The sequence below is a fragment of the Microtus oregoni genome, unplaced genomic scaffold (genome assembly GCF_018167655.1).
Source record: "Microtus oregoni isolate MIOR12 unplaced genomic scaffold, Mior012 000000F_ref0000247, whole genome shotgun sequence".
Classification (NCBI taxonomy): domain Eukaryota; kingdom Metazoa; phylum Chordata; class Mammalia; order Rodentia; family Cricetidae; genus Microtus; species Microtus oregoni.
The window spans coordinates 91118106-91144117 of record NW_024543059.1 but is presented as its reverse complement, the minus strand read 5'-3'; the positions used below and the strand labels follow the sequence as shown (position 1 = coordinate 91144117).

The 26012-nt window shown below is 40.8% G+C and overlaps 1 protein-coding gene across 6 annotated transcripts in view; it reads right to left on the bottom strand.

Moving 5' to 3' along the window:
- Positions 1-1720: 1720 nt before the first annotated feature.
- The window catches only part of Ntng1 (netrin G1), a 328021-nt gene continuing 303729 nt past the window's right edge, over positions 1721-26012 (bottom strand). For all 6 annotated transcript variants that reach the window (XM_041650992.1, XM_041650998.1, XM_041651009.1 and 3 more), the window contains one exon: positions 1721-6626. In XM_041650992.1, coding sequence (XP_041506926.1) covers positions 6397-6626 — 230 coding nt within the window. In that variant the 3' untranslated portion in view covers positions 1721-6396. The remainder of the gene's footprint in view (positions 6627-26012) is intronic.

Genomic DNA, 26012 nt, shown 5'->3' with positions numbered 1-26012 from the left:
AAATGACCTTTCTCTTTTAAGTTGCTTTCCTCAGAGTATTTTATCAGAGTCATAGGAAAAGTAGCTCAGACAAGTGGCATGGGAATTTGACGACAAACATGTTGATGAGGTAGAACATCTCCTTAGAGCTTTATCTGAGACTTGTTTTGGAGCACATGCTGTTCAGATGGAGGAAGGAGGTTGTTAAAGGGAACCAGAGGATGTGAACCTCCATGTCCCTTCCATGTTCCTATGAAAAGTATAGCAAAGCTATCAAGTTATTTAGATAGTCTGGTTAGTTGGTCTCAAATTATAGTCCTTACCTGGGCCATTTTTCATTTTTATTTTGCACCTGGCATCTAGCCATGAAATAAATATAGATACATATGAAATGGAGTTCAGTAATTTGAAATGGAAGTGATTGCTGGACAATAGTTTTTCATACATCCATGTGCCTTTATCATTCCTCCCATGACAACAATGTATTATTTGATGATTCTTTCAAAAGTTGGGGTAAGTTGTAGCCCTTATAGCAGTCCTATTTACATTTTTATAAGCTTTTTTAATGTTTAAAGAAGTATATTGTTTTTCATGCCCAGAAAAAAATAATCATTTTTACGTACAATCTAATTCACAATTTAAAACATTTCACTGCTAAACGTCTTCCCTCACCCCTCCGAATTGATTTGAATTCTAGGTTTTAAAAACCACTTACTGTGTTGCGTTGTGCTGGGTCTGCCTGGCAGCCTGAGAACCATTGATCAGAATGTGTTTGGATTTGACTGCTTTCCCAATTATGAATTGTAATTACACAGGATGTAAACACAAGTTTAAGTGGTTGTAAAACTGCTCCAATATTTGTTACACTATTAATTTAATAAACTGAATATTTAGCAGGGTCTTCCTAATTACACATCCGCGGACAGAAATGTTTTTTCACAAACCTCGTCACACTAGATTGGAAGCAACCCCCATGCCCACCCCCAACACCTTCCTAAAGGCAGAGAAAAAGAGATGGAGAGTGATGACACTGGTCTCTTTGCCTCTAGGTGTTTATCACACCAAGAAAGCCAAAACAATTACTCAGGGCTTCATGGGGTAAATAGCAGAATGCTATTTCCTTAGAGGATGCTTTCTTGCAGTGTTTCTCATAGGCAGAGGGAAGATGCTCCTCAACAGGAGCAGCCCTCCTTAGGAGTGCAAACACAAACAAAATTGACTGCCTGGGGGCCAAAAAATAGCACCTATTCTTAACAGGACTTCAGGTGCGTGCTTTTCTGCGGTCGGTCGATTGTGTAACAGACAAGCTCTGCTATGGTGCTGTGAGCAATCATCACCATACAACTTTGGTATATGATGTCTTTAAGGGACTTGACACTCTCTGGCCATGCAGGAATTTCTGTCTCTAGTCACGCCCAGGTAAGGAATGTAATAATTATATTTTACTCTTCCCAGTGAAGTGTTTTTTTTTTTGTCAATGTGGAATTTCTAATTCTAATTAAATAATAGTTCAAATGATACCTCTGGGAAAACAATGGGACTATATTTGGAAAATGGGGGTCATTTTTACTTACAACTCTCTACCTTTTGCCTCAGTCAGTTTAGTTAAATCTTTAATGTTAACATAATTGGGATTTTGTAGAATAATGACCCATTTTAGCAGGTGTCATTTTTGGTTAATAAAAACATCACATTTTTTTAAATGTTATTACTCCATTTTAATTCATCAATTAAAGGCAGCTTTTGGGTGATGGGAGCAAATTAAGGAGAGTAGGATTCCAGAAGTTACTAAAGGTCCAAATACTTTAAAACAACCTTCAAAATTATTTCAGTCTTCTTACAGAATTATTTCAGAGCTCCCTCTAAAAATGTAGTAGGGGCACTTTCTTCTGCAGTAGAGTTTAAGTCACTGCGTATTAGTCAATATTAACTTGGTTTCCACAGATGTTATTTCCCATTTTCTAGCTATGTGCAGTAGTGTGACTTGTGCACGGGGCATGGCTGTGTCTTCTCTCCATGGTTCCGCAGGAGCGTAATGAAGATGGTCGCCTGGGAGTCACACCACACCAGGTGCTGAGAAGAACAGAAGGTCTCTGTTTGGGGAAAATTCAAAATACGGAAGTTGGCATGCTTTTTTTTTTTCTGACACCATTGTGTGTTTGTGTGCTGTTTATGTGAGGAGTTTTTTGGCATCCATTTTTAGGTAACGGAAGGGCAAGAAAGCTACTCACAATGTAAGAAAGTAAAAATATAGTTTCAATAAAAACACTATATGGACATACTCAGAACGTGCAGAATGTTTGTGTCAGGTGACTGGTGTTTCTTAAAAATAACAGTGAGAGACTGGAGAGGTGGCTCCGTGGTTAAAAGCACTGGTTGCTCTTGCAGAGGACCTGGATTCAATTCCCAGCATCCACATGGCGGTTCACGACAGTTTCTAACTCTAGTTCTAGGGGATCTGACTCCCTCTCTTTACTTCTAGGGCACCAGTATAAGCAAAACATCCATACACGACAAACAAACTAATAAATAATACAAATTACAGTCCAGTGCTGATTGCCAGAGACTATTGTTCAGAGTTAGGCTTTTGTGTCAAAATCCCTAGGGTGTTGCTTATTTGCTTTTTATTCTTTTATGTAGTGACTCCAGTTGGGTTTCTTTTGAAAAGTCCTCCATTTAAAGCCTGGTTGATCATCTTCTTCCAACTCATGGCTAAGTGAATATCATACCCTCCTTATCAATAAAGGCTGGAGGGGTCAGCATGGTAAGGAAAGAACTCGCTTAGATTTCTGAAGCTGAAATTTTACATCATACCAGATGTTAAATACACACAGATGGTGTCATATGCTATGAAAATACTATGATCCCCAAGATCCCTAGTACCCTGCTCAATTCTGTGAGCACAGAAACTGTTAAACAGATATTTTGCCAGAAAAAAAACAATAGGTGAAGTACAACATAGCATTCAACATAACACCCCACCTCAGAATATGGGTTTTTTTTTTTTTTACTCCCATATTACTGGACTATTTGTGGTAGGCGGGTGAAGGAGATGAAAAGAAAGACTTAATTTCAAGGTTTCTATTTAAATATTCTATCAAATATATTAAATATAGACCCCAGTGAAGTCCCAGGTCCAGGAAAGGGAGAATGGGATTCTTAGACCCCAGTAAAGTCCCAGGTCCAGGAAAAGGCAAATGGGACATGCCCGAAACTACTCAACTGTGGAGTCTGTGCCCTCTTCCAACCCGGTGCTCAAGGCTGTGCACTGCCTTTTGTGCTGCTTGCCTTCAGGAGCCCACACCGTCCTGTGGGGACATCTGATTAGACTGGTTAACTGGGGCAGTGCAGAGGAGAGAGAACGTGGTCCTTAGTCTGGGTGACAACTCATTCCCACTTTATGGTAAGTAAGACAGGTTACTTCTGCGCACAGCAATACTCTCTACATAGCTGTCGTTTTGGCTCCCCCACCCCTTTTGAGTTTTATACACATCAATAGTGGGTAGAGTGATGTTCCTACTTTGTAGGACAGTTGACAGATGAACTCATGGAATAGCTGGTTAGCTCGCCTTAAGGAACCTTCCAGGACACAAGCAGGAACTTGATCCTCAAATATGGGCACGACTTAGCACGCCCTGTTTGCCTCAGCCCTGTCTCAGGACAAAACATTACAACTTGAAAGACTTCTAGAAAGCAGCAGAGGAAATCCCTTCGGCTGACATTTCTTCAAGAGAATTGGCTTTTTAAAGAACTCGAGAATCCAGATTAAAAAGAACATTTCATTTACGTTTGTTATATACCTAAAAGTGAATTTTTATTAAAAGTAGATCACATCACTCCAAGAAATTCAGAGAACTATATCTAAATACACTGAATGCAAGATATTCCTCATCAATTTAGATTCTTATAGCCTCATAAAGATAAAATGCAGATGAATCGATTTAAATCAGGCCTTCATTAAATTTCAGAATGAGCTCTTTTGGAATCCCATGGATTGAATTGTGCATTGTCTGATTCCTGATCATTGTGGCAAGGTTATGAGTGCATAATTATAAAGTGCACCGTTGCCAGGAATAACACAGTCTGCCTTTGGTTTGTGCTAATAAACTATACGACAACTTAAACTCCGTTTTAATGTAAGAAGTCCACCTCATTAGAAGTAATCTCACACTCTGTAGGCTATCAGCATTTTCATGTGTATTCTTTGGTGAGCTGGGAATATAATTTTCTATTTATGCTTCTAATGTAAATCTGCCATTTCTGGTTGGCCACTCTGGCACGAAGCCAAAGCGCTAATTTATTTTCATCTTTCCCTATTCCTTATATCAAAAGAGGCTGTTGGTTTGAATAACAAACATTCAATCGACTTGGACGTGGGGTAGCAGGCAGAACAGGCATTACCTGCTTACCTTTTATTGCCTTCTTTGAATTGGCTTTTCTGGGAACAAAACCAATAAGACATGCTGTTCCTTCATCTAGTTTTGACTCGGGTTATTTATCAGAAGGCATTTCCTCCCCCTCTGCTCAGCAAAGACTGGCAGCAGGGTGAAGACTTCAGCCTGGAACGAGCTTCTGACCTAATACTGACATAGGTTATTGTCCCACCAAGTCACGTAGGACTTCATTGTCCTTAAGCTTCTGTCTTGGCCTCATAATTGTTTCTGATTCTGAGAGATGCTGCTGCTGACACATTTGTCACCTGTGGGGTGGCAGTATCCTGGTTCAGAACATGCACTGTTCCACCCCCTCCAGAACTTTGCAGTGTTTCTCCCCCCTCCCGGCTCCCTTTGCTGTCTTGTACGGTAATTGGCCTAATAAAAGGCAGAAACAAGAATTTATTACACCTTGGGCAGTACTTGAAACAGACTTTATTCTCAGGAACAGCAGTTATGTCTACTTGCTGCTGTATATTTTGATATTTCATTTAAATACTTAGAATATATTCAAAGTCAAATTGCTAATCACTCAATTTCCCTGCTGCTGTCCTGGTTCCCCAGGTGGCCTCTTATGATACTCCATGTAAACACTGTATTTGGAAGGATACATCGATCAGCATCCCTGGAGTCACATGATCACCATAAATCTGTGAAAATAGCATGACTTAAAAATAAAAGTCTCTCAGTACTCTGCCAACAGGCTTTGGCATAATCTTGGCAATCACTTATATATTTCTTTCTCCCTGTTCTTGCAGTTAGGATTTTTCCCAGGTGGAAAATAGTCCCGTATTTTGCAGACGCTGTCCAAGCTAGTGACTATCCATCCATCTTCCTGGGCTACTGATGACATCAGCTGACTGTGTTCGGTCCACACAAAATCAGTGAAGTGACTGTGAAACTCTCGGAGGGTTGCTCCTTTTCCTCTTAAGAAGCAGCAATGCAAATTCCTGACGTCATTTATGCAGGAATTTTTATTCTTTAAATCCTCCAGCGTTAAAGCAACAAGAAAACATGTAGAATGTCCTTTGGTGGAATCTTATTACACTTGCTATATATGTAAACTGATATTCTTTGATGCCAGCACGCTCGTTGCCCATACAGAGAAATCTCTGCACAACGAAACAAAACCAAAGCAAAGAGAGGACAAAAAATCAAACGTCAGTCTTTGCTGATTCGAATTAGATACATCAACAGATTGTCTGGTAACATAAATTGGCAATAATACAAAAAATCTACATATTACAGTATTTCAAGAAAAATAACTTCATTTTAATACAAAAGGATAGATACACTTTCTCTTTCCTCTAGCCACTCTTGTGAAGTGGGTGTGAGCTGGCACTGGGCTCTCAGTGCTGCTAAAATATACAGGGGTATGACTGGCTTGCGCTTTGGAAGGGGTCTGTTGCACATGTATATCACTAACATCAGACAAAGAAACCTTTCAACCAACAAGGGTTACAGAGCAACTTTCACTAAAGCACGGGTTGGAAGGGATGGGGCGGGGAGCCGAAGCAGGCCAATATGGCAGCTTGTAACAGATTTCCTTATACCCACAATGCACCTGACAGCAAAGAATGCTTCTATTTGGTTGGTCCACACACTGGGCAGAGCGGTACTAGGGTGCACCACGGTAGAGTAGCGAATTTTTTTCCTTTTAGGTTGATAGATCAGTTTGTTTTTGTCTTTCTTTTGGGGACGCTCTTGCAGCCTTTCCAGTCTGCAATGGGCTCTGCAGCTGGCAATGAGATTTGCAGTGATAATAGCAACAGCTGCCAATTCCTCTGGAGTCAGTGATGAACAAACAGTCTTGACTCCGACGGATGTGCTGTCCGGGTCTGAGAGATATGGCTTAGTTCAGTTACGCCCTCTTCGCTTGTACACTGTGTTGGAGTGGGTGTGCGTGTTTTCTATGTTAGTAGCAATCACTTGGGTTGTGTCTGCGTCCCCACAGCACAGGCCTGTCGGAGGGCTGGTGTGACCCCTAGAACACCAGGGAACTGGCTGTCCCCAGCAGCAAGGTCAGCAGCAGCAGTGCTGGGGAGCCCCGTGGGGGTGCTCCCTGGCCGGAGTCGGAGCCACAGCTGCCGGCCTCTTCACAACGCAGCTTCTCACAAAGGATGCCGGTATAGGCGGCTGGGCACAGGCAGCGCACATTGTTGTGGCAGGTCCCTCCATTCTGGCAGTGTAGGAGCTCATTGTCGCAGACATTAGCTGCAGAACGAGGGGAGGGAGGGGGAGGGGAGGAGAAGCAGAATCAATTTAAGTTCATCTGGAACATCATGTTTTCAGCTTTAAAAAAGAAATTCTCTATCGATCTTGTCTTCCCCCTTCCCTCTACAAACTAAGCATGTGACTCCAATTTCCAAATAAATGTAGTTGTCTTTGCTTCCATCATATTAGGCCTTTTCGTATAGTTTTTTTTTTCCCCCTGCAATCTTAGTTATTTTCCAGTTCAGGCTATCTAATATTAAGTAATGCAATGCTCCTGGTTTGGAAATTCTTATGTACCCGGGACCTTCCGTGACCTCCTAGCTTTTAAAGGACAAGTGCCTGATACAAGAATGGCGAACCTTGAAGTCAGATGTGTGCTCTTTAAAATGCAAAGCGGTGTTGCGGAAATGACCAACAACCTCTCAGGTCAGGACATTCATCGTCCCTGCACCAGTTCCAGCCTTGTTGTGCATGCAAAGAGGCCACAGGGAAGCAGGGGAATGCAGGTTCGGGATGTGACGGAAGTAGCATGCTCCAGGCAGGCGACAGCCAGATGGGAAGAGGGAGAGCTTGTTTCGGGGGAGGCATGGGAGGAAGAGAAGTCACATTTGTCCCTGACAGCCCATTAGGGGTTTTTATTGCTTTGTAAATATGGGAAGTAGAGCCCAAGGTTACCTTGATTTGGGAACAGTAATAAATGCAACGGTGAAACCCTGATTACCAAAATTTCATTACATCCATCAAGGCATAGAATCAGGCTGGAAAAATCAAGCCGCAGCTCCTGGCTAAAATTCATTTGCAGCCTCCGTCACAGAACTTTCACCTCTAATAATTTCTCACATCTTCCAAATTCCCGTTATCCTCATTAATTCAATGTCTTGTATTCTCTTAGATAATCAAGGTTTCACTGATTTAGCAGAATGTTAAATAGAACCCAGGGAAATGAACACAACAACGAAGAATAAGAGAGCCAAGAAGGAGCGCTTTCCAGCAACGTTTGCTGCTTAAGCACTTAACACACAGACCACTCTGGACAGAGGGCGGGGCACAGAGCAGAAAAAGGAGCTTTTTGTAAATTATAAGAGATTTCATTCAAAGAAAAGGTCATGGCCCAATTTCTCCAAAGATGTCACATGGACACACACACACACACACACACCCCACAATGGTGCTATTAAAGACAAAACATTTTTATCAAATAGTTCCCACCTTCCAAGTAGTAACTCAGTAGTAGATAGCATTTTATTTGGCCATTAATCATACTTCAATACTCATGTGGTCTTCAAGAGGGACTCCACCCACACACATAAATGTATGAGTGCTCTTGTGCATCCATGGGTTGAGGAAAGGTGGCACTGGGCATCCACAGGGCTAATAATAAAGTGCCTACACAGGGTTCAGTGTGACTACGTTCCTCTACATTCCGGGGAGACATAGAAGACAGGTGCATAATACATTGGTATAATTAGCACTAGTAAATCATTCATGTTTGAAATGCTGGGACACAAGGCAGTGTCACATGGATTATAAGCATCAAGCATACAAGCTGCCTCTCGGTGGGTGGCTTAGATTGAACCCAAATTGCGGTATTTTGTCAGTTATTTCTTGGCATGTCAAGACCTGTACCTATGAAACATGGCTCCCAAGCACAGGGTGATTAGATTCTTGGATAAAGCAGATAAAAGTCCTGGTGTATTGTTGTTGTTGTTCATTGGGAAAGTATACAAAGGTATTAGGGGTTTCATTTTGCTTACACCTCAAGAAATATCTGTTTAATTGCGGCAACATGGAATAAACAGATCCAGGTAACCATTTCCATTTAAAGTTAAAGATTCTGACCATTTCTTGTTCTAGGAGGCAGATTGCAAAATGGGATATTTCCTTTCATTTGGGCACTAGACATAGGGAAATATCTGTTCCATCAATATCGATAATTGCTTGCCTTGAATAATTGAGAAGAAATCAATAGTTAATTAAATATCACTCCCCTCTTTTTTGCGAAGCTATTTTTCTTCCTCTCGGACTTGAATGCAAAACAGCTGTTGAGCAGAGGTTTCTTTTTCCTAAGAAGCCAGTGATTAAGTTAAAATTCAATACGTTCCCTACATGTAAATAATCTGCTAGTTGGTTTGGATGGTTGTGAAAAAATTTAATAAACACACAAGAAACAGATGTAGCCCAGGATCAGTCATCTCATGGACCGGGGGGAACATATCCTGGGTAATAATAAACAGGAAAAAATGGAACTTAGCATACATTTTATTATTTTAGAATTTATGATAAAGTATATTACATCTGGGTTCTTGATGGTGCCCATCCTATTAAAATTCAACAAGAACAGAATTTTACCGTGCACACAATACCATCTAATGGCTGGGGTCACATGCTAGAAACACACTTAAATCTAACTGCAGTTCTTACCTGATGCTTATAACCTCACGCTCCATCTTCATGTCATTTAGTACCCAAATTCTGTTGGTTAATGAACAAACTAGATGGTTAAGTATCAAGGAGCTCTTCTTCAGCATGTAAGACCTTGTACTGAACACCATGGAGACAATAAAAACAAACACAAAACATAGTCTCTGTTCTCATAGAGCTCTAATTTACTTAAGGAGATGAAATACATTCTAAAAGGGATCTAGCGCTGATTTCATTAAAACGTCCTTATTAGTTTCATCCACCTCAGTCATTTGCCCACGACTAGCATCCTGCTATGTTTTGTGGCCACCACTCTGACTGCCATCAAGGAGTTCACAATTTGGTGGAAAATCAACAAACACAACCAGAGACAGTCAGACAAGGCAGAAAAAGACCACAAAGTACGTATTTGAAAAATGTTAGGTGAACACAAATGATGGTGCCTATGTTTTGGAGAATAGAAAAAAATTATAGAGAAGGAGTCGTATCTAAACAACGGTGCACACAAGGCAGATAGATACATGTCAAAGAGCGCCATGAATGGAAAGACTGTGCGTGTTAAAGCAAAGAGATGCCAAGAGGCTACCTAGGTTGTTCAGAATTTATCTTTGAACACTGATTCCCCTCTTTGGTTTTTACAACAAAATCCCTACAGGTTGTGCTGGATTCCACCAACAATGGACCACAGAGGGAAGGGAGAAGGAAAGCGGGGGTGTGTGAAGCCCCTTCACTCTTCGTTCTTAATGGCTTGCCTGCCCAGGAATGGTTCTTTATCTCAGCTTTCCTTTGCTCATCTTTACTCAGAACTGGTTTCTCACTGAGCCACATAGATCTCTGCACCATCCTGGTACCGTATCTCCAAAGCACTGCTACAGGTGTAGGCAGACATCAGCCCTCTTCAAAGATGTAGTTCTAAGGTTTATGAAGTCTCTCATCTACCCTATTGGTTTCTGGAAAGCCCCTCTTCTTTCTTGTAATTTCTTGACCTCTGAGTGATAGTTACTCCTGCATGAGCACTTACTGGCCAAGAGTTACATTGGTGCCGTATTCTGATGTTTAGTCTTCAAATATTATTATTCCATTTTCTTTAATAATGTTTCTCTGTTGAAATACCTAGAAAAGCTCGTTTTCTGGCAGGAACTTGACTGAGAGACACAAACATTATCTCAGTGAATGATTAGTGGGCTGTGCTTGGAAGGCGGGCTGCATATAGGACAAAGGGGGGTAGAATGCCAGGGGCATTGAGGCTGTGGTTATTTTTATGTATACTCTGCAGAGTTTGGGAAATGGGCATTGAGAAGCTGTCAAAGGTAAATGAGGCATCTCGAGTTTTGAAGGGAAAAGAAAGGTGACTTTAGATAAAGATAGACCGGTGGAAAAGAGACCAGACTCTCAAAAGAATGGGCTGGGGCTAGGTTGGAACAATGGAGAGAAGGAATGGCACACCTGAAGGTAGTTTGCATAACCAGCATGAGTGATTTTAAGGTCTCATTTGAGTATGTGGGTAAGTCACAAAGAAATTTATTAAGGAAAGGCACTAAGAAAGGAATTTAGTTAGAAAAGTCAATGAATAATTTTTTTAGACTTATTGGCTGTGAGGAGTCTGTAAATTCTTCTAAAATGTTTTATGAATACTTGGGAAGACTACTTTGAGGTCCAGGAGACAGTTCGTTATGGAGATGGAGGTGTAGAAAATGGGTGGTAAAGATCATTGTCATCCAACACAAAGTACACAATTTCATGGTGGTGGAATATCAACCATGTCCAAATGAGAGTCTCAGTGCCAGAGTCCCAGCCATATGCAGAGAAAGCAACACCATGAAGAATGGTTGGAAGAAAAATGTCAACAAAACGGAGTGGTCACATGATTATGAAAATAATCATAAACATACTTCCCTGTTTATGGAAGACCAACTATGAATTAACACATGAAGTGGAAGAATAGGAGAAGAAGGTTGCTTTGAATTGGGCAGAGCAAATGTATAATGTAAGTCTCAAGGGACTGAATCAGCCAGAAAGCGTTTTGGAATGATTAGAAAAAACACTGGGAAAACTGAAGGAAATAACAGTTTGTGGAAGTCCTTGAACATTAATTGATAGGAGTAGGTTACAATAATTTGGAGATTATGATTCCCAGGATATTAGGATATTAGGCAGTAGCTAGAGATTGTTTGTTTGTTTATTTATTTATTTATTCATTTATATTTCTGATTGTCATGATTGGGTCGAGAGAGCATGCCATGGATGGGTAGTGGTCAAGGATGCTGCTCAATGTCCTATAATTGCTGGCACAACTTCTTCTCTCACCAACAAGGACTTATTCCTCAAACAATGTAAAGAGTAAAATAATGATGTTCTGGGTCAGAGTGCACTCCTATCCACGAAACTGAAGAGCTGTTTTTGATGCACACTGGGAAAAAGGACAGGAAGCAGGCTTGTCAATTCTAGATCAAACTAACATCAAGTTTACAGATGCACAGCCATTGGAATTAAAGAAACTGCAGGTAGGTAGGTCAGAAATACTAGAGCGGATTGCTTTCTTAAGCCTGTGTACAGTGAAAGGAGAAGAGGACCCACAGGTATCCTTGTCATGTGACTTGTTCTTTACTCTCATTAAAGCAGTTATACCAGCATTCATAGCCACTTTGCAAACCATCTAAACAAGATCTAGACAAAGAAACTCATGTCAGCTTAGGCTCGAGCTTGAATGCCAATCCTTGCAAATTGCACATCATATGGAAGGGAGGGGTCATGAGAAACACAGGAAATGGTATCAGACAGTACAGTGGTTTGTACTCATAGGTATGGCTGACTCCAGGTCCAGGAGTTAGGGAACCACTCCTTAGATAATAAATTTCACACTTTACCTCTTAATGAATGTGGTTTCAAACCACACTGATGGGACAGACGTATCTGTTAATAGCATTTCTGAATTGCTCTAACTTCTAGAGTTCTACTGGCCTAGTGGAAGTTCAAATTCAAATCATCTCTCACAAAAATAAAGTAGAAATGCCAGAGGTCTAGGCTGAGAGTGAGAAACACGTTTGCATCTATAGTATCATTTCTGTCTTCCCAGGTGTAGGAGACTGCTATGGCTCCTTCATGTTGAAGTCTAGTTGACATTATAACATTCTTTTATCTTTTAAAAAATATCTATCTATCTATCTATCTATCTATCTATCTATCTATCTATTATGTATACAATATTCTTTCTGCATGTATATGCCTGAAGGCCAGAAGAGGGCACCAGACCTCATTACAGATGGTTGTGAGCCACCACGTGATTGCTGGGAAGTGAACTCAGGACCTTTGGAAGAGCAGGCAATGCTCTTAACCGCTGAGCCATCTCTCCAGCCCCCACATTATAACATTCTTAAGAAGTGGGACCTTTTAGAAGTATTGCCAAGGATGAACGAAAGCTCACATGTTGAGATAAAAGGGCATTTTTCTTTCTACCGTGTGATGTCTCCCAGCATTTTATTATAAAATACTAGCACTTTATGATAAGAAAGAGAACTTTAGCTCTTAACTAGCTATTTATTATTATAAATTAATCTGTGACCTTCTGTTAATGGCAACACAAAATGAACTAAAATGAGATGCTGCTATTTAATCGTGGTGCTCCATGGCACTGGGCTCTGCACTCCTGCTCATCACAAGGTTCTAAGCATCCTTCGTTACCTTGTGGAGCTGGCATGAGAATGAACATCCCAGTACAATGCTCATGTTCTTTCTGTTCTACTGTATGAAGTTGTAGATTAAAGTGACAAGAGGAAAATTTCACCTAACGTGTAACTCCCAGTTATATCTCTATTTGGTGTTCTTCTATATGGATCAGCTTCAAACTGAATTTAGTTGGTGACATTTATTTTAAGTTTATCTAGACGTTCTTTATTGTTATTGACTGTAAAGGGAGGGGGGGTCTTATCTCAGTAAACAGGAGGCTTCCTTTTTAAATCCCTCATATAACCTTTGACCCAGGATTGATGTGAATAGTTACTTGATACATACAATTCTTTTTGTTATGGTAAAATCTGACTTAGCTACAGAGAAAGCTGATACTCCTTTGGTAATAGCTTGACCTCTTTTTTGGTAGGGTTTCTTTTACTGTATTTTCCTTTTGCTGTTTATAAGAAAAAATTATTTATGGCATGACCAATATAATGCCACATAACCTGTTACCTTCTGATGCTCCAGTATTTGAAATGCTTTCAAAAAGTGTGCCTGAGATATTCATAGGATGTTGGCAAGTAAGGTTGTATTAATATGAGACCAAAACAGAGTTGTGTGGCCAGAAGTTGAAATTTGGAGTCTTTGTAGAAAGGTTGAAGTCAGCAGGGTTTTAAGATAGCTCTGCTCACAGCATTGGTGAGCAAGCCACAAAAGCAGATAAACAAGCTCTCATAATCGCCATGGTTTATAAATCCACTCTAAATTTCATAAGGAGAAACTAGGAACAAGCAATACTTCCTTTGTTACTCCTGTTTTTCCTGTAACTTAGATGAGGAAAGCCAGAAGGATGTCACTAAATTATTCAGGGTTTCTTTGGTGTGTGTGTGGGGGGGGGCATGTAGGTGTGCACTGTGTATGTATGTATGTATGTATATACATATATACATGTATATATATGTGTGTGTGCATGTGCTCATGTGCACGTGTCTATGTGTAAGAGCATTTGATGTGTGTCTGTGTGTGCATATGTATGTGTGTATAAGTGGATCTGATATGTGTTTATGTGTGCACATGTATGAATATATAAGTATGTGTATGTGTGTGTCTATGTAAGCGTTTGTATGTATAGGTGTGTGGGTCTTTTTGAACATTATATACAACACTGTATAAAACTATTTTCAAAATATGAATTATAAAATCTTGATTTCTTTCTGTTCTATTAGTCATTCTGGAACATGTCAAAAAGCAGACCTAGAAATTGCTCTTATATATTGTTCAAAGAGGGCAACAGCCAGGACTTAGTGTCATTCCTTGTTCTATTCATTTTTCCTTTAGAAACTGAGAGGGTCATTTATTCCCTTATGGTCACAATGATCCATCGCATTACCAAAGAGACATTTTCTTTCTCTGTTTGTGTTTGGTTCAAAGTCATACATTTAGGCTGGCCCTGTCCGTGAGCTGCTGCTATGCTCGAGCAATGCTGGGTCTGTATTTATAGACTTGAAAGTGTCTCTTTTTGGCTTTGCCTCCTGTACTTCAAGGAATCGATGCAATGCGTTGCCATGACAGCTTTCCTTGATGGCTGTATTAATAAAGTGACCTCTACCTTCCCCACCTGCACTGAGCCCGGGATCGCTGAGGGAAAGATGTTCCAAATTGTTCCCATCCTTTGCAAAGAAACGTCAAAGAGTGAATAACCTCCACCAAACAGGGTAATAACAAAGGCATGCGTCCTGCACTGAGGACTCATTCAGGCAGCAGGGAGCTGAAGAGCTGCGATTATGACCCATTTACACAGCCTTTGTGGCCGCTTTCCTAAATTGTGAACAAGACATAAAATAGAACTTGCCGGTTAAATTCTGAGGCATGAAGAAACTTTGCAGACTGCAGTGTAGTTTGGGGGCAAGTTCTAGGCACACCAACTATATTCTTCATCTTTTTCTCACCCGTGGCCGTGAGGGATGGTATACCATGGTAGGGAAATCAGTTAGGAGCCATTAACTTTGAAATCTCATTTCGAGAAGTCACACTCTACTTGGAGACATTGCCCTTATCACAGACTGACTAGTGACATCTGTCCATCTGTCTTTTAACCAGATACTTTTCTGAGCCAGACCAACATGCTGATATGTATACACACACATGGCTTATCCAGCTTGTCCTTCAAGGAGAACCATAACATTAGAGAAAGTGAGCTTTTCTAAACTTTTGGGTTTAATTTGCATGACTAATTTTTAGGTGTGTGTGCGTGCATGTACGTGTATGGTGTGTGTGTGTGCGTGCATGTACGTGTATGGTGTGTGTGTGTGTGCATGTACATGTATGGTGTGTGTGTGTGCGCGCGCACACTCGTGTGCACGCATATACCCACATGTTTACAGAGGCCAGAGGATGATCTTGGGTGTTCCTACTCAGGCATCATCACCATTTTTTTTTGAGACAGGATCTCTCATCTTCCAGAACTTTCCAAGTATGCATTGCTAACTGGCCAGGTAGCTCAGAGATCCTCTTGCCTCTGCCTCCCCAGTAGAGGATCAGCAAGCTTGAATCACCATGCCTAGATTTTTTTGTGGGAGTGGGAGTGAATTCTGGAGATCAAATTCAGGTCATCAAACTTGCGAAGCAAGTGTGCTGTTAACATAGCTGTCTCCCCAGCTCTGCATGACTGATATGAATAAGAAGCCTCCCCCTGCAAAAGAAAATAATGAGGAATTTCTTCGTCATTTGATAAGCTATCTAAGGATTGTTAGACTTGTATAATTCTGTGTGTTTTGATTTGTTTGACAGATTTGGTGACTACTTTCATTTGACTTGTTTTGCCTGTCAGTCTAGGTTGGCATCCCATAGGAACAAGACAGTGTTTGTCTCTCACATATACTAACAGCATAAGGGAGGGTGAGGAAAATTAAATGCTAGATTCAAGTCTCATCTCTGGGGATAATGCGGTGGGTGAACTTGTGGAAATCACTTAACCTCTTAGTGCGCTCTTTCCTCCCTTCTAAAGCAGAGCTAATACACCTGTCTTCTTTCCCATCTCAAGTTGGTGGGAGGCTGGAGGTGGATTATACAGAAGCGTTCTACAAGGAGCAAAATACAACCCAAGTAGGCTTTGTTAGCGTTCCCTCCTCAGTCTCCTTAATACAAAAAATTGAGGGTCTATGAGCAAAGTATTAATTCTTCAGGGTAATGAATTCCTCACATCCCCAATCCAAGAAGCCTGAAGGGAGAAGGAGAGTGAACGGCCTCCCTCGAAGGTAGCATCTGCGTATGCTCTGTGGATTTGAATCTAGAGAGAGCCTGGAGTCAAAGCATGTGGTTAGTGAACATTTGTATTCAGTTGCTGTGCACTCCACAGTCTTGCAAGGTCACTTTGCAGTGGTGGTACCCATTCTTTCAGAGGCGAAATTTATACTCATTTAATGTGTGCTCATCTGTATCAATCAGTATACAGAAATGTGGTCTGTTTCCAAGGGAATAAGGTTGTGTGTGTGTGAGTGTGTGCATGTGTGTGTGTGTGGGGGGGGGATGAGCAGATAACCACCAACCTGTTTACTCTGCTTCCCAACTCAATTTCAACTTTTTAACGTTGAAGGTCAGAGAGAACCAGGCACAGACTGAAATAACAGACGGAAAGCTGGAAGTGATCATGTGGAAAGACTCCTCGTTGCTTGCTCCCAACCTGTGCTCCTGTCTGTGCCTGTACCCCTCAGGAATACAGGTGGTGCAAGCACGGCCCTTTTGTGACAACATCCAGTCTTCTTGATTGCAAAGTAACAAGTCCGAGGAATGGGGCGGAAGTGCCTGTCGGGAACTGCATGGAGGCTGTCAGCTCAGTGGTCAGACGTGCCTCATCTTCTTAATCAGGGACAGCGGGTTCTGACCCGAGGGAGCAATCATCCTACTGTTGTTCATCTATTATCAGAGCGCTTGTTATGGGAGTGATCTTTTCTCTTGTTCAGTCAAGGAAAGCACTGCTTACAACATCATAAAAAAGGCCCCATTTATTTTAAAGAAGACATAGCTACAGGCTGTTGTGTCCCACTAGGAGGAAAGAGACGACAAGTAACTCCAATATGGGAGGAAGAAGCACCATCTAAATTCCTTAAAGACTTTGACTTTACACCACGCAAAAAGCCTCAATTATTGTTGAGAAAGAATTAATTCCGCTGCAAATCCTACAAGCCTAAGGCTGGGCACCTTTCCCAAAGTGATCATTAACGATGTATTGAAATCCTATTTAGGTCAACACCTTCAGACACAGATATAGGCAGGGTGCTCATAAAGATAGTACTGAGAAATCACAGATTTTCTCCTTTGGTTTCTGAAAAGACACTTTTCTCATTTAATGAAAAGGTGCAACCTCTACTCTGGGCTCAAGGTGAAAGATGGCTGTTATGGGAGGCGTATTCACACACAAGGGCAACACACATCCAGGAATAGATCATCCTTCCCAAGTACAAGCCATTATGCCCGGAGAAAGGCAGATGCGGGCTGTTTATTCATGATGAGGTGTTCATCCGTGGTCTGCTCCATAAATGCAGATCTGCACCTTCCATGTCTTATATAATGAAAGCCCTAGCAAAGAATTTCGGATAACTTATAACCAAATATGACCCACATTTTTCTCTGGCTGTCGAGAGTGGGATTGATTTTTATCAGTTTAAATTCTATCTTTATACTAATTTATTCTTTTTGAATTGCCAAGAACAAATATACAGTGTTTTGTGTGTGTGTTTCTTACCTCTTTACATATCCAAAAGAACTTATTGTTTTGTTGGGTAAGGTATAATTTACTGAAATTAAATAGCAATTCATTTTAGAAATGAATCCTGCCATCACATTCTACAGTATTTGGAATTTGTGATACTAATATATATTTCTAGTAAAACTGTCAATTAATCTTAAATGTCCCAAAATATCTCAGAGTTCCTACATGATCCTATCCTCATAACAAGTGTCCCAGACATTGTCTCCCCTTCTTTTATCAAGCATTTCACAGTTCCTGGCAAGAAGGGTGCCAGCAGAATTTTCTGAAGTCAATGGAATCTGAAGACAGATGTCCATTTTTATTGGTAAGTAATGACGGAAGAAGCAAATGGCTAGAAGTTGTTATCTTTGAAGACGAAGTCACAGTCATCACTGAGATGGAATATCCTATGACTTCTCTAAGTAGAGGGAATCATAGTTGAAACAACTTCAAGAAAACAAACCTCTTTCACCACGCTTTAGCTTTGAGGACTGTGATATTCTACCTTTATACATGTCTTTATCATAGGTGATCTCTTCTTGTTTGTTACCTGTTCTCTGTTTACTGGGTATATCATGATGCAGAATTATCTCAGGTGCTAACTTGATATTCAATCACTATTTATTAAGTACGTACAGAAATTTTTCTAGATTTCCTCTGTCTTTTTACGTTTTTTTTTCTTTTTTTTGATTTTTCGAGACAGGGTTTCTCTGTAGCTTTTTGTTCCTGTCCTGGAACTAGCTCTTGTAGACCAGGCTGGCCTCGAACTCACAGAGATCCGCCTGTCTCTGCCTCCCGAGTGCTGGGATTAAAGGCGTGCGCCACCACCGCCCGGCCTCTGTCTTTTTATGATGGTGTGTGCCTATCTATTATTAGCAAGCAGACAACATGTGAGCTAACTATTAGTACAGATAAGCAAGAAAGTGGACAGACACAGATTCCTGGATATGGAAAGCTTAATGGTCAGAGGTTAAGAAATGGCAGGAAGTTTGCCTTGATGACTTCATCCTAGACACTTGGAGTAGGAGCTCGGTGTATCTGCCAAAGCAGAAGTGAGAGGGCACTCACAAGGTGGCGTTTTGAAGGGAGGCACAGGTTCAAGATTGACAGTGCATGCAAGAAGCAAACCAGGAACACGTGGGGAAACCACTTGGAGGTGTCTACCCTCCAACTCAGTCTGGGTACCATGATGTGTTAAAGGTTACCATGTATGGGTTTTTGTTGTTGCTGCTATTGTTTGAAATAAAGCATTAACAATAGGAGGGCAGGGACGCATATTAAAATTTCTTCCTCCGAGGATCCAAAATATCCCTGGGAAAGGGGTGGAGGTGAGAAGAAAGAGAAAGGATGGCCAGTGTTTGGAGATGAGGGACCAGAAGCATTCATATCACTTTCCATTAAGCAACACACATTAGCTCTTATTATGACAAGAGCACTCAGAGCACTGAGAGTAATATGATGGAGGAGAAGAGGTGTCTCGGAGGCCTTGAAGGAACCTGGTAACTTTCTGTTTGTTTATTTTCCAGTTGGGAAGGTGATTAGTTAAATTTGGAGAATAGGCTGAAAGGCTGCATAGAGCTGCTGTATGTTAGGGTAGGAGAGAGGTGCGGACCTGTTTATGGGGACATCACAAACGTGAGCAAGGAGATTTTGGATCGAAACAATGTAAGAATTATGAGAGATAATCTATACAAACCCATGCTGTTCTGAATACAAATTTTCAAGTTTATTGTTTGTACTGAGAAGGAGGCAGAGAACCTGCCATGGGCCTTGGATATCCAGCATTAAGAAATACAAGTGTCTAGGGCTGAAAGGTGATAATTGTGTCATTAGTTCCAAGTGTGTGTGTGTGTGTGTGTGTGTTGTTGTTGTTGTTGTGCCTTAAAGACAGAATTTCAATGCCTTTGAGTATTTTATAAAGCCAAAATATAATTTGAGGTTTCTTTTTGTCAAGCTATAGCCAAATGTCTCCTTAGAGACTCAATTTTTCCAGTGTATACTTGGCAAGAGAGTTCTAAATACGGTCTAAACCCTCTTAGGGTTTCTAAACAGCAGGGATATTTAAGTATGAAAAATAACTACAGAAATCACACAGCAGTAACTTCTTTTAATGATTTCTTCCTCTGGGAATCACTGTAAGTCACTCTTGTCTACTGCGGCCTCGCTGTCACCGTAGCCACCTCCTAACAATGTCAAACTGAGTCTTGAGAGGTGATTTTATAATGTCAGGATGAAACAAAGCCATTTCCTTGTTAATGCCAATGTCAAAGCAAAATGAATTGGTGTCAATAAATTCAAGGTGAGGCAAACAGCATTATGGAATCAAGAGAATGTGCAAAATGATGACAGGACTCATTTAGGGATGCCTGACTCTGAGTGAAAATGATTGCTAATTTTCAAAAATGCATTTGCTACTGCACTGGAGCCCAAATTTTTCTAAAATACATTAGTGAGGGTCAAAAAGGACAAAGAAATGACAATTACGGATGAGTCCTAAGCAAATCTATCCAGTAATGTTAGTGTTGATCTCAGCAGATCAGACTGCCCTTTCCCATCTACAAATTCCAGAGACTTTCAAAATTTGAAACACAAGGCTTAATATTTAATTGCTTATGATTGTGGCATCCAAAGGTTTAAATGTGGGCATCATTCCTTAGGACTCTCCATTTGGTATCGCTGATGCCTCCCCTTTTCAAGCCATTTTGTATGGATATTGTGAACAGGAAGGATCACGTGATCATCTCAAATTGCTTTGTAACTGCCAGGCATCATTCTAAGTCCTACAATCAAAAGAGAGACCCCAAGAGCCAGAGAAACAGTATGTGTTATGATCAGTGCAGGTCCTTCTGTCTGGGTAGGTAAAGCAATTTCATGGAATGCGGATTTGGTGTCTTTCAGTTCACTTTTATCATTAATAAATTCTAGCTTCCCTCATGCCTAATAAGTTCTTGCTGATTTGAGAACAGAAAGGAAAGAACACCTCCGTTACTCCAACAATTCCTTCAGTGATAGAAGAACTGCTTATCCGCTGCAGACTGGTGGCTTTTCTTTAAGTGAGAGAAAAACTCCCGACAACAACCCTCACTTAAGGAAAAAGTTTCATGGGATGCTAAGCAAGCTAGAGAGTCGTGCTGAAACTTCCTCATTTCACGCAACAGAACTTCACAAAAACTCAACTTCAAACAGAACAGAGTACAGAGTCCTGTCCTGATAGCTACAGGAGCAAAAGGTGTGTAAAATATGACCTGCGAGGGGGGCAGTGGTGTCTCTGAAGAATCCAGAGAGACATTTGAAAGCTCTTCCTAAGAAGAGCAAAGTTGTGGGGTGTCAGGAGGTGGGGGGGGATACTTCAATGAGCAAAATGTGACTGACAGGAAGTGTGTGAAACTGTTCCTTCGGGAACATCTGATTTAGATGTGGAAAGAGAAAGATCGCGGATTGGTTTGGATACAATTGGGAGGCTGTGTGCATTATTTAAAGCACAGGGAACAGATGTTAGAGTTTCTGTCTAAAGCAGCTGAGGTCTTACCAAGGTTAGATTAAGCACAAATGAGCAAGATGTAGGTGGAGTCAGGGAAGAGTCATCACCCGGCATGTTTAAAATACCAAGTCCTACAGCGTTTGCCTTCTTCCACACTGACTTCTTAGGTTTTGAATTTATTCCCCTAATAAAACTAATGAGGTTTTCTTAAATTCTGAACTGCCTGAAGATTAGGAATCTGCTTGTTTTGGTTTTTGATATGCAATGCCCAGAAGAGTACTTTCTAACAGACTGTGCTCAATGAATATCTGAGTATTTTTGAGTGAATGAATAAATGAACTATATAGAAAAAAATTCACATATTCCATATCCATCGCTTCCTTTTTGCTTTCTAAAATAGCTTCCCAACTGTGTCTGTTCTTTCGCCCCTAAATTAAATTGCGCAGAAGTGCTACAGCCAGATTGCGTGTCTTCGGAAAGTGTTTTCACAGTGTTCTCCCTCCTCCTCTCGCTTGCAGCCTTCAGTGGGCCCCCACTGCTAATTGGATAACAGTGTAGCCAGGGCCCCTCAGGATGTGATTAGAATCGTTCTATCATCTGCCTTGGCTCTAGGAAACAGTCCTTCTTCTGCTAGCAAACACACATGTGCACGAGCTCACACTGGTGTGAATGTAATTAAGATTAAAGGACTGGAAAATTGACATATGTCATAGATGTCACCTTACTGAATATCCCAGTAACCTGGCAGAATAGGCATTGTTCGTATTAGTAGTATTTCCACTTTATGGCAACCTATGCGTCTTACCCAGGGACCCTAGCAGTAGAGCAGAAGGTGTGAGATTAGGAGGGACAGCTCTTTGACTCTGAAGCACTTTCCGCACCCCTTTCCTGATCCTCTCATGTCCCCCGCTCACGCTGACTCAGTGACTCTGCTGTGGGTCTGCCCTTTGCTAAATTCTCCACCCATTCGTCAAGGTTCTGTTTCTAGACAAGTCCCACCAAGAAGACTTCCCTGATTGACTGGATCCACAGATGTCTTCCCACCATTGAAGCCACGTGGCAGATGGTCTACGAAGTGAGACATACAGAGATGTCAATGAAGACGGAGTTTTAACAGCCTGGGTTTAAACTTTGGTTCCATCAGACAAGAGATGATTCTGCGGGTCATTTAACCAATCACCATTTAATTAATAGAATGGTTAATTTCCTGCCTGATGTCTACTGTAAAGACAGTTATATAAATTAAATGAGTTAATATGTATAACTAAAATAGAATAATTTTTGACATATAGAAGCTCTGTTCAAAGTACCACATATTTTTGAGTTTTACTAAGCCTATGACAAATTTCCCTTCTCTATGTACATTTCTTGTCTTCCCAACTACCGTGGAGGCTATCAGAAGTGAGCCATTGCTTTGAGACTTTCGTTGTCCACCCTGATCAGGTGCTTTCCACTAGGGAGACATTTGTTGACACTTTTCAGTGAAGGTCGTAGATATCTTTTATTTCTGTAACCCCAGGCATTTCTTTAATCTTTGAATCCTAAGTATCTGTGTTTTTGTCTGGTAAGTCATAGGAAATTCTCGGAAACTTTTTACTTTCCAAATCATGGTTTGTCAGGCAACCTCTATGTTTCCAGGGCTATGGAGGAAAGACATTTCTGAAGCATAATTGAAAGTAATCTGAGTCTTCATCCCTGCCTTCAAGAGGTGGTTTCAGGTAAGACCTTCCCCTTAGTGGCATTCTGTAAATTTTGCTTCTATTTCTTGCCTTGTAGGAAGAATGAGAGTAGCCTAGAGTGAGGAGTAAAGAAAACAGAGAATGACGGGGGTAACACTTTGGGCCACGTGACAGGCAGTTACCCACATGAACCTGCCCAGAGTGTCTTACATGGTGGCCGTCCCTGCTTTGTTTATCTGTAGATAGGGATCAAGCTTACATGTTTACAGTCATTAAAGTCTTACATGGAATTGCATCTTGGATTTAGCTCCTATCTAGGCTACTTTACTCCAGGGATTAAAACCATGATTGACGGTCACATGATTGCCATGAAAAGGTCTAGGGGAAAGAGAGGCACACTGGCTTATTCTGGTAGCAGAGTCCAAACCCTGCTCTGCACAGCACCAGACACTTCTCTTGCCACTGGATGTGCTGTTTCATATTTAGTGATTGCACTCAGGTTGGTTTATCTGATTTTATCGGCTTGGGTTTCTGACTGTGTTTGTACAGGCCCAGTGAGTGGAGGCCTTTTAGATAATCTAAAGTTGTCTGTGCCCCTCACCCCACATCCCTAGGGTGTCTGCCGTCACTTCTGTGTCCGATTCTCCAGACGGATCCAAGTCACACCTTTCTGGACAGCGGTGCCTTTTACACCAGGTGCTCTTAACTAGTCAAAGTTTTTGTGCATTTTTTTGCATTCTGTTTAGCACCTGTTTCAGATGGAAACCTAGGTTTAATCAGGTTAGCGACGGTGCAGGTTCTAACACTCTTGGTGTTTGTCACGTCTACCTACATAGCTAAATGCTCTGACTGAGAAGCTGAGCTATGGCTGGCTTAGTTTGCTAGTTTATTCACTGTTTGTAAAAGGTTCATATGAGTCTGAAAACTGCTAGACTAGATAAGAACATGGCACACTTATTTTCCAAAGACAAAGGTTGCTGAGAAGCAATTTTCTTAGGGCTAGGACATTCCCTTGTGGAGAGGGGGGAAAGAGCTCATGAAACTCAAGAGAGAGTTATAAGATCCTTCCGAAGGTGTAAGCAATGTGCAGTTGCTCTTGTGGGGATTTTCCAGGGGAGCTGTTTGCCAACTGGGTAGGTACCAAGGATGCAGGGTTTGTGAGATGTCACCTGTACTGGTGAAGTTTTCAATGATGTTTCCTGAGCCACTGAAGCTTATGAAAGTAACTCCCCATTCATGCTCCTGTAAATAACCTCAGTAAAGACATTGTTTTATTAAACTAGGCTGAAACAGAATCATATATTTGATCTGTCATTGGTGTCCTACATACAGCTAATAGACGTTTGTTTCTGTAACCCCTGGAAGAGCCATGCAAGAGAAGCTATTCCTAGAGAGGTTTCTTGTTAGTTGGGATCTCACATCCTGAGGAGCCAAGACGTGTGGCTGCCCAGGCTTTGCATGTTCTCTGAAAAGCTATAGAATTTTTTTTCCTGAACACAAAGCCGATGTCTCTACTTGTGTTAAGAAAGAAGAAGAAAAACACACCTCAAAAGGTTCTGAGTTGAAAGCAAGGTGACTGTGTAAACAAATATGGAAGCTTCACTTTGCTGTCATTCATTCTGGTTTACGGGAAACATGTTCTAGAAGCCTCCTGCTTTATAGCCTAACACGGTATTTCTCAACCTATGGGTTGTAGCTCCTGGGGCGGGGGGTGGTATCAGGAAACACAGATATATTTACGTTATGATTCAAAACAGTAGCAAATTTTCAGTTATGAAGTAGCAATGAAATAATTTTATGGTTGGGGATCACCACAGCATGGGGAACTGTATTAACTACATTAGGAAGTTTGAGAACCGCTGGTCTAACAAGACAGTTTGTATTTTTATAATGACTCTAAATCTTCCAAACGTACCCCAAACATTTCATTCCCCCTGTATTATAGTTATTATTGAATTTTAATCACTGATGATATGCATGATGAATAAGGACACCAACTTGATAAACACGTGGCATTGACTCCCAACATTATCATCAGGACCCTTGCCTGACATGGACCAGGGAGTAAAGTGTTTGAAAATCAAGTCTTGGAAAGCACAAATATATCTTTTGAGAACTTTCTGCTGAGAACCTTGGATTTTGTTTGCTGTAATGCTTACACAGCTAAAAATGCTGTAATTAATATTATAGTTATTCACTTGCTATTTTAAATTCACGGTCTTGTTTGGAGGAGCAAGCAGAAAGAAACAAAGGAATCATCAATTGACAGTGTATCTTGTTCTTTCTAGAACTACATAACTCACGCAGCAAAACTTTATGACAAAGAATTTGTTCAGTAAAGAAGAATCATGCTCAGATTTCAAGATAAATGAATTTTTATGGCCAAGTGATAAAGCATATAATATAGATTTAGCTTACAATGCTAACATCAATAGAGCCTAAACTACATTGCCAAGAGCAACAAAGTGAGAATAATGGGAAAAGATTGAATGACCAAATGAAAAAAAAAAGAAAAGGTTTTCAGAGATTTCCAACCCTTTTCATTTTATTTCTTGAGAAACCCATACTGAATTCATATTGATGTTGGTGGCTTGACTAATGACATCAAGTGTGTGATCAATACATGCTAACTAGGCTAAGAATTTAGCTCAGAACATTCTTAAGTGGAAACTAGTCCAGGCACACTGAAAACCTGAGCTGGCACAGGGCAAGGAGACGGGAGAGGTCTAATTTCCTGCTTGCCTTAACGATGGGCTTGATAGTTGGAGGTAGCCTGGTGCAGTCTGTCTATTACCCATTATTTGAGAAAATTAGGAAGGATTATGAGTCATACAGACCAGGAGTCACATCCTAGACCACAAACTCACTAGCTTTGGATCTTCAGATGATAATTGACCTTTTCGAGTCTCGGCTCCCAGGTTGTGAAATGGGTACAGCGGGTTATTACCTAGCATAAGAGCTTTGGAGATGAAAACAGATACTCATCTATAAAAAGATTGCCCACAGATGGTAATTATTTTGATTACAGAGAGGTTTAAAAAAAACGGAATAGACTATGATGCATGTAGCAAGAAACAAATTTTAGTTCTTTTATTTAGGAGAGATATCTAAAAAATGATTTCTTTATATAGTACTTCTTAGGTTTAGTGGTGAACAGGAACCATGCTGATATACCCTCATAAGCAGCACAATTCTGTCAAATGATAAAAAAGAATGCCAGAAGTTTTTTGAGCACTTGGTCTACAGTAGTACACTTCTAAGCATTTTTTTCTGCTTTGACTTAGTTCATTCTATTAATCTTCTAAGGTAGGTACCATCATCCTGAGACATGAAAAATCTAAGATTCAAGGAAGGTGTCTGAACTTCCAGGCTCACATATGAAACTA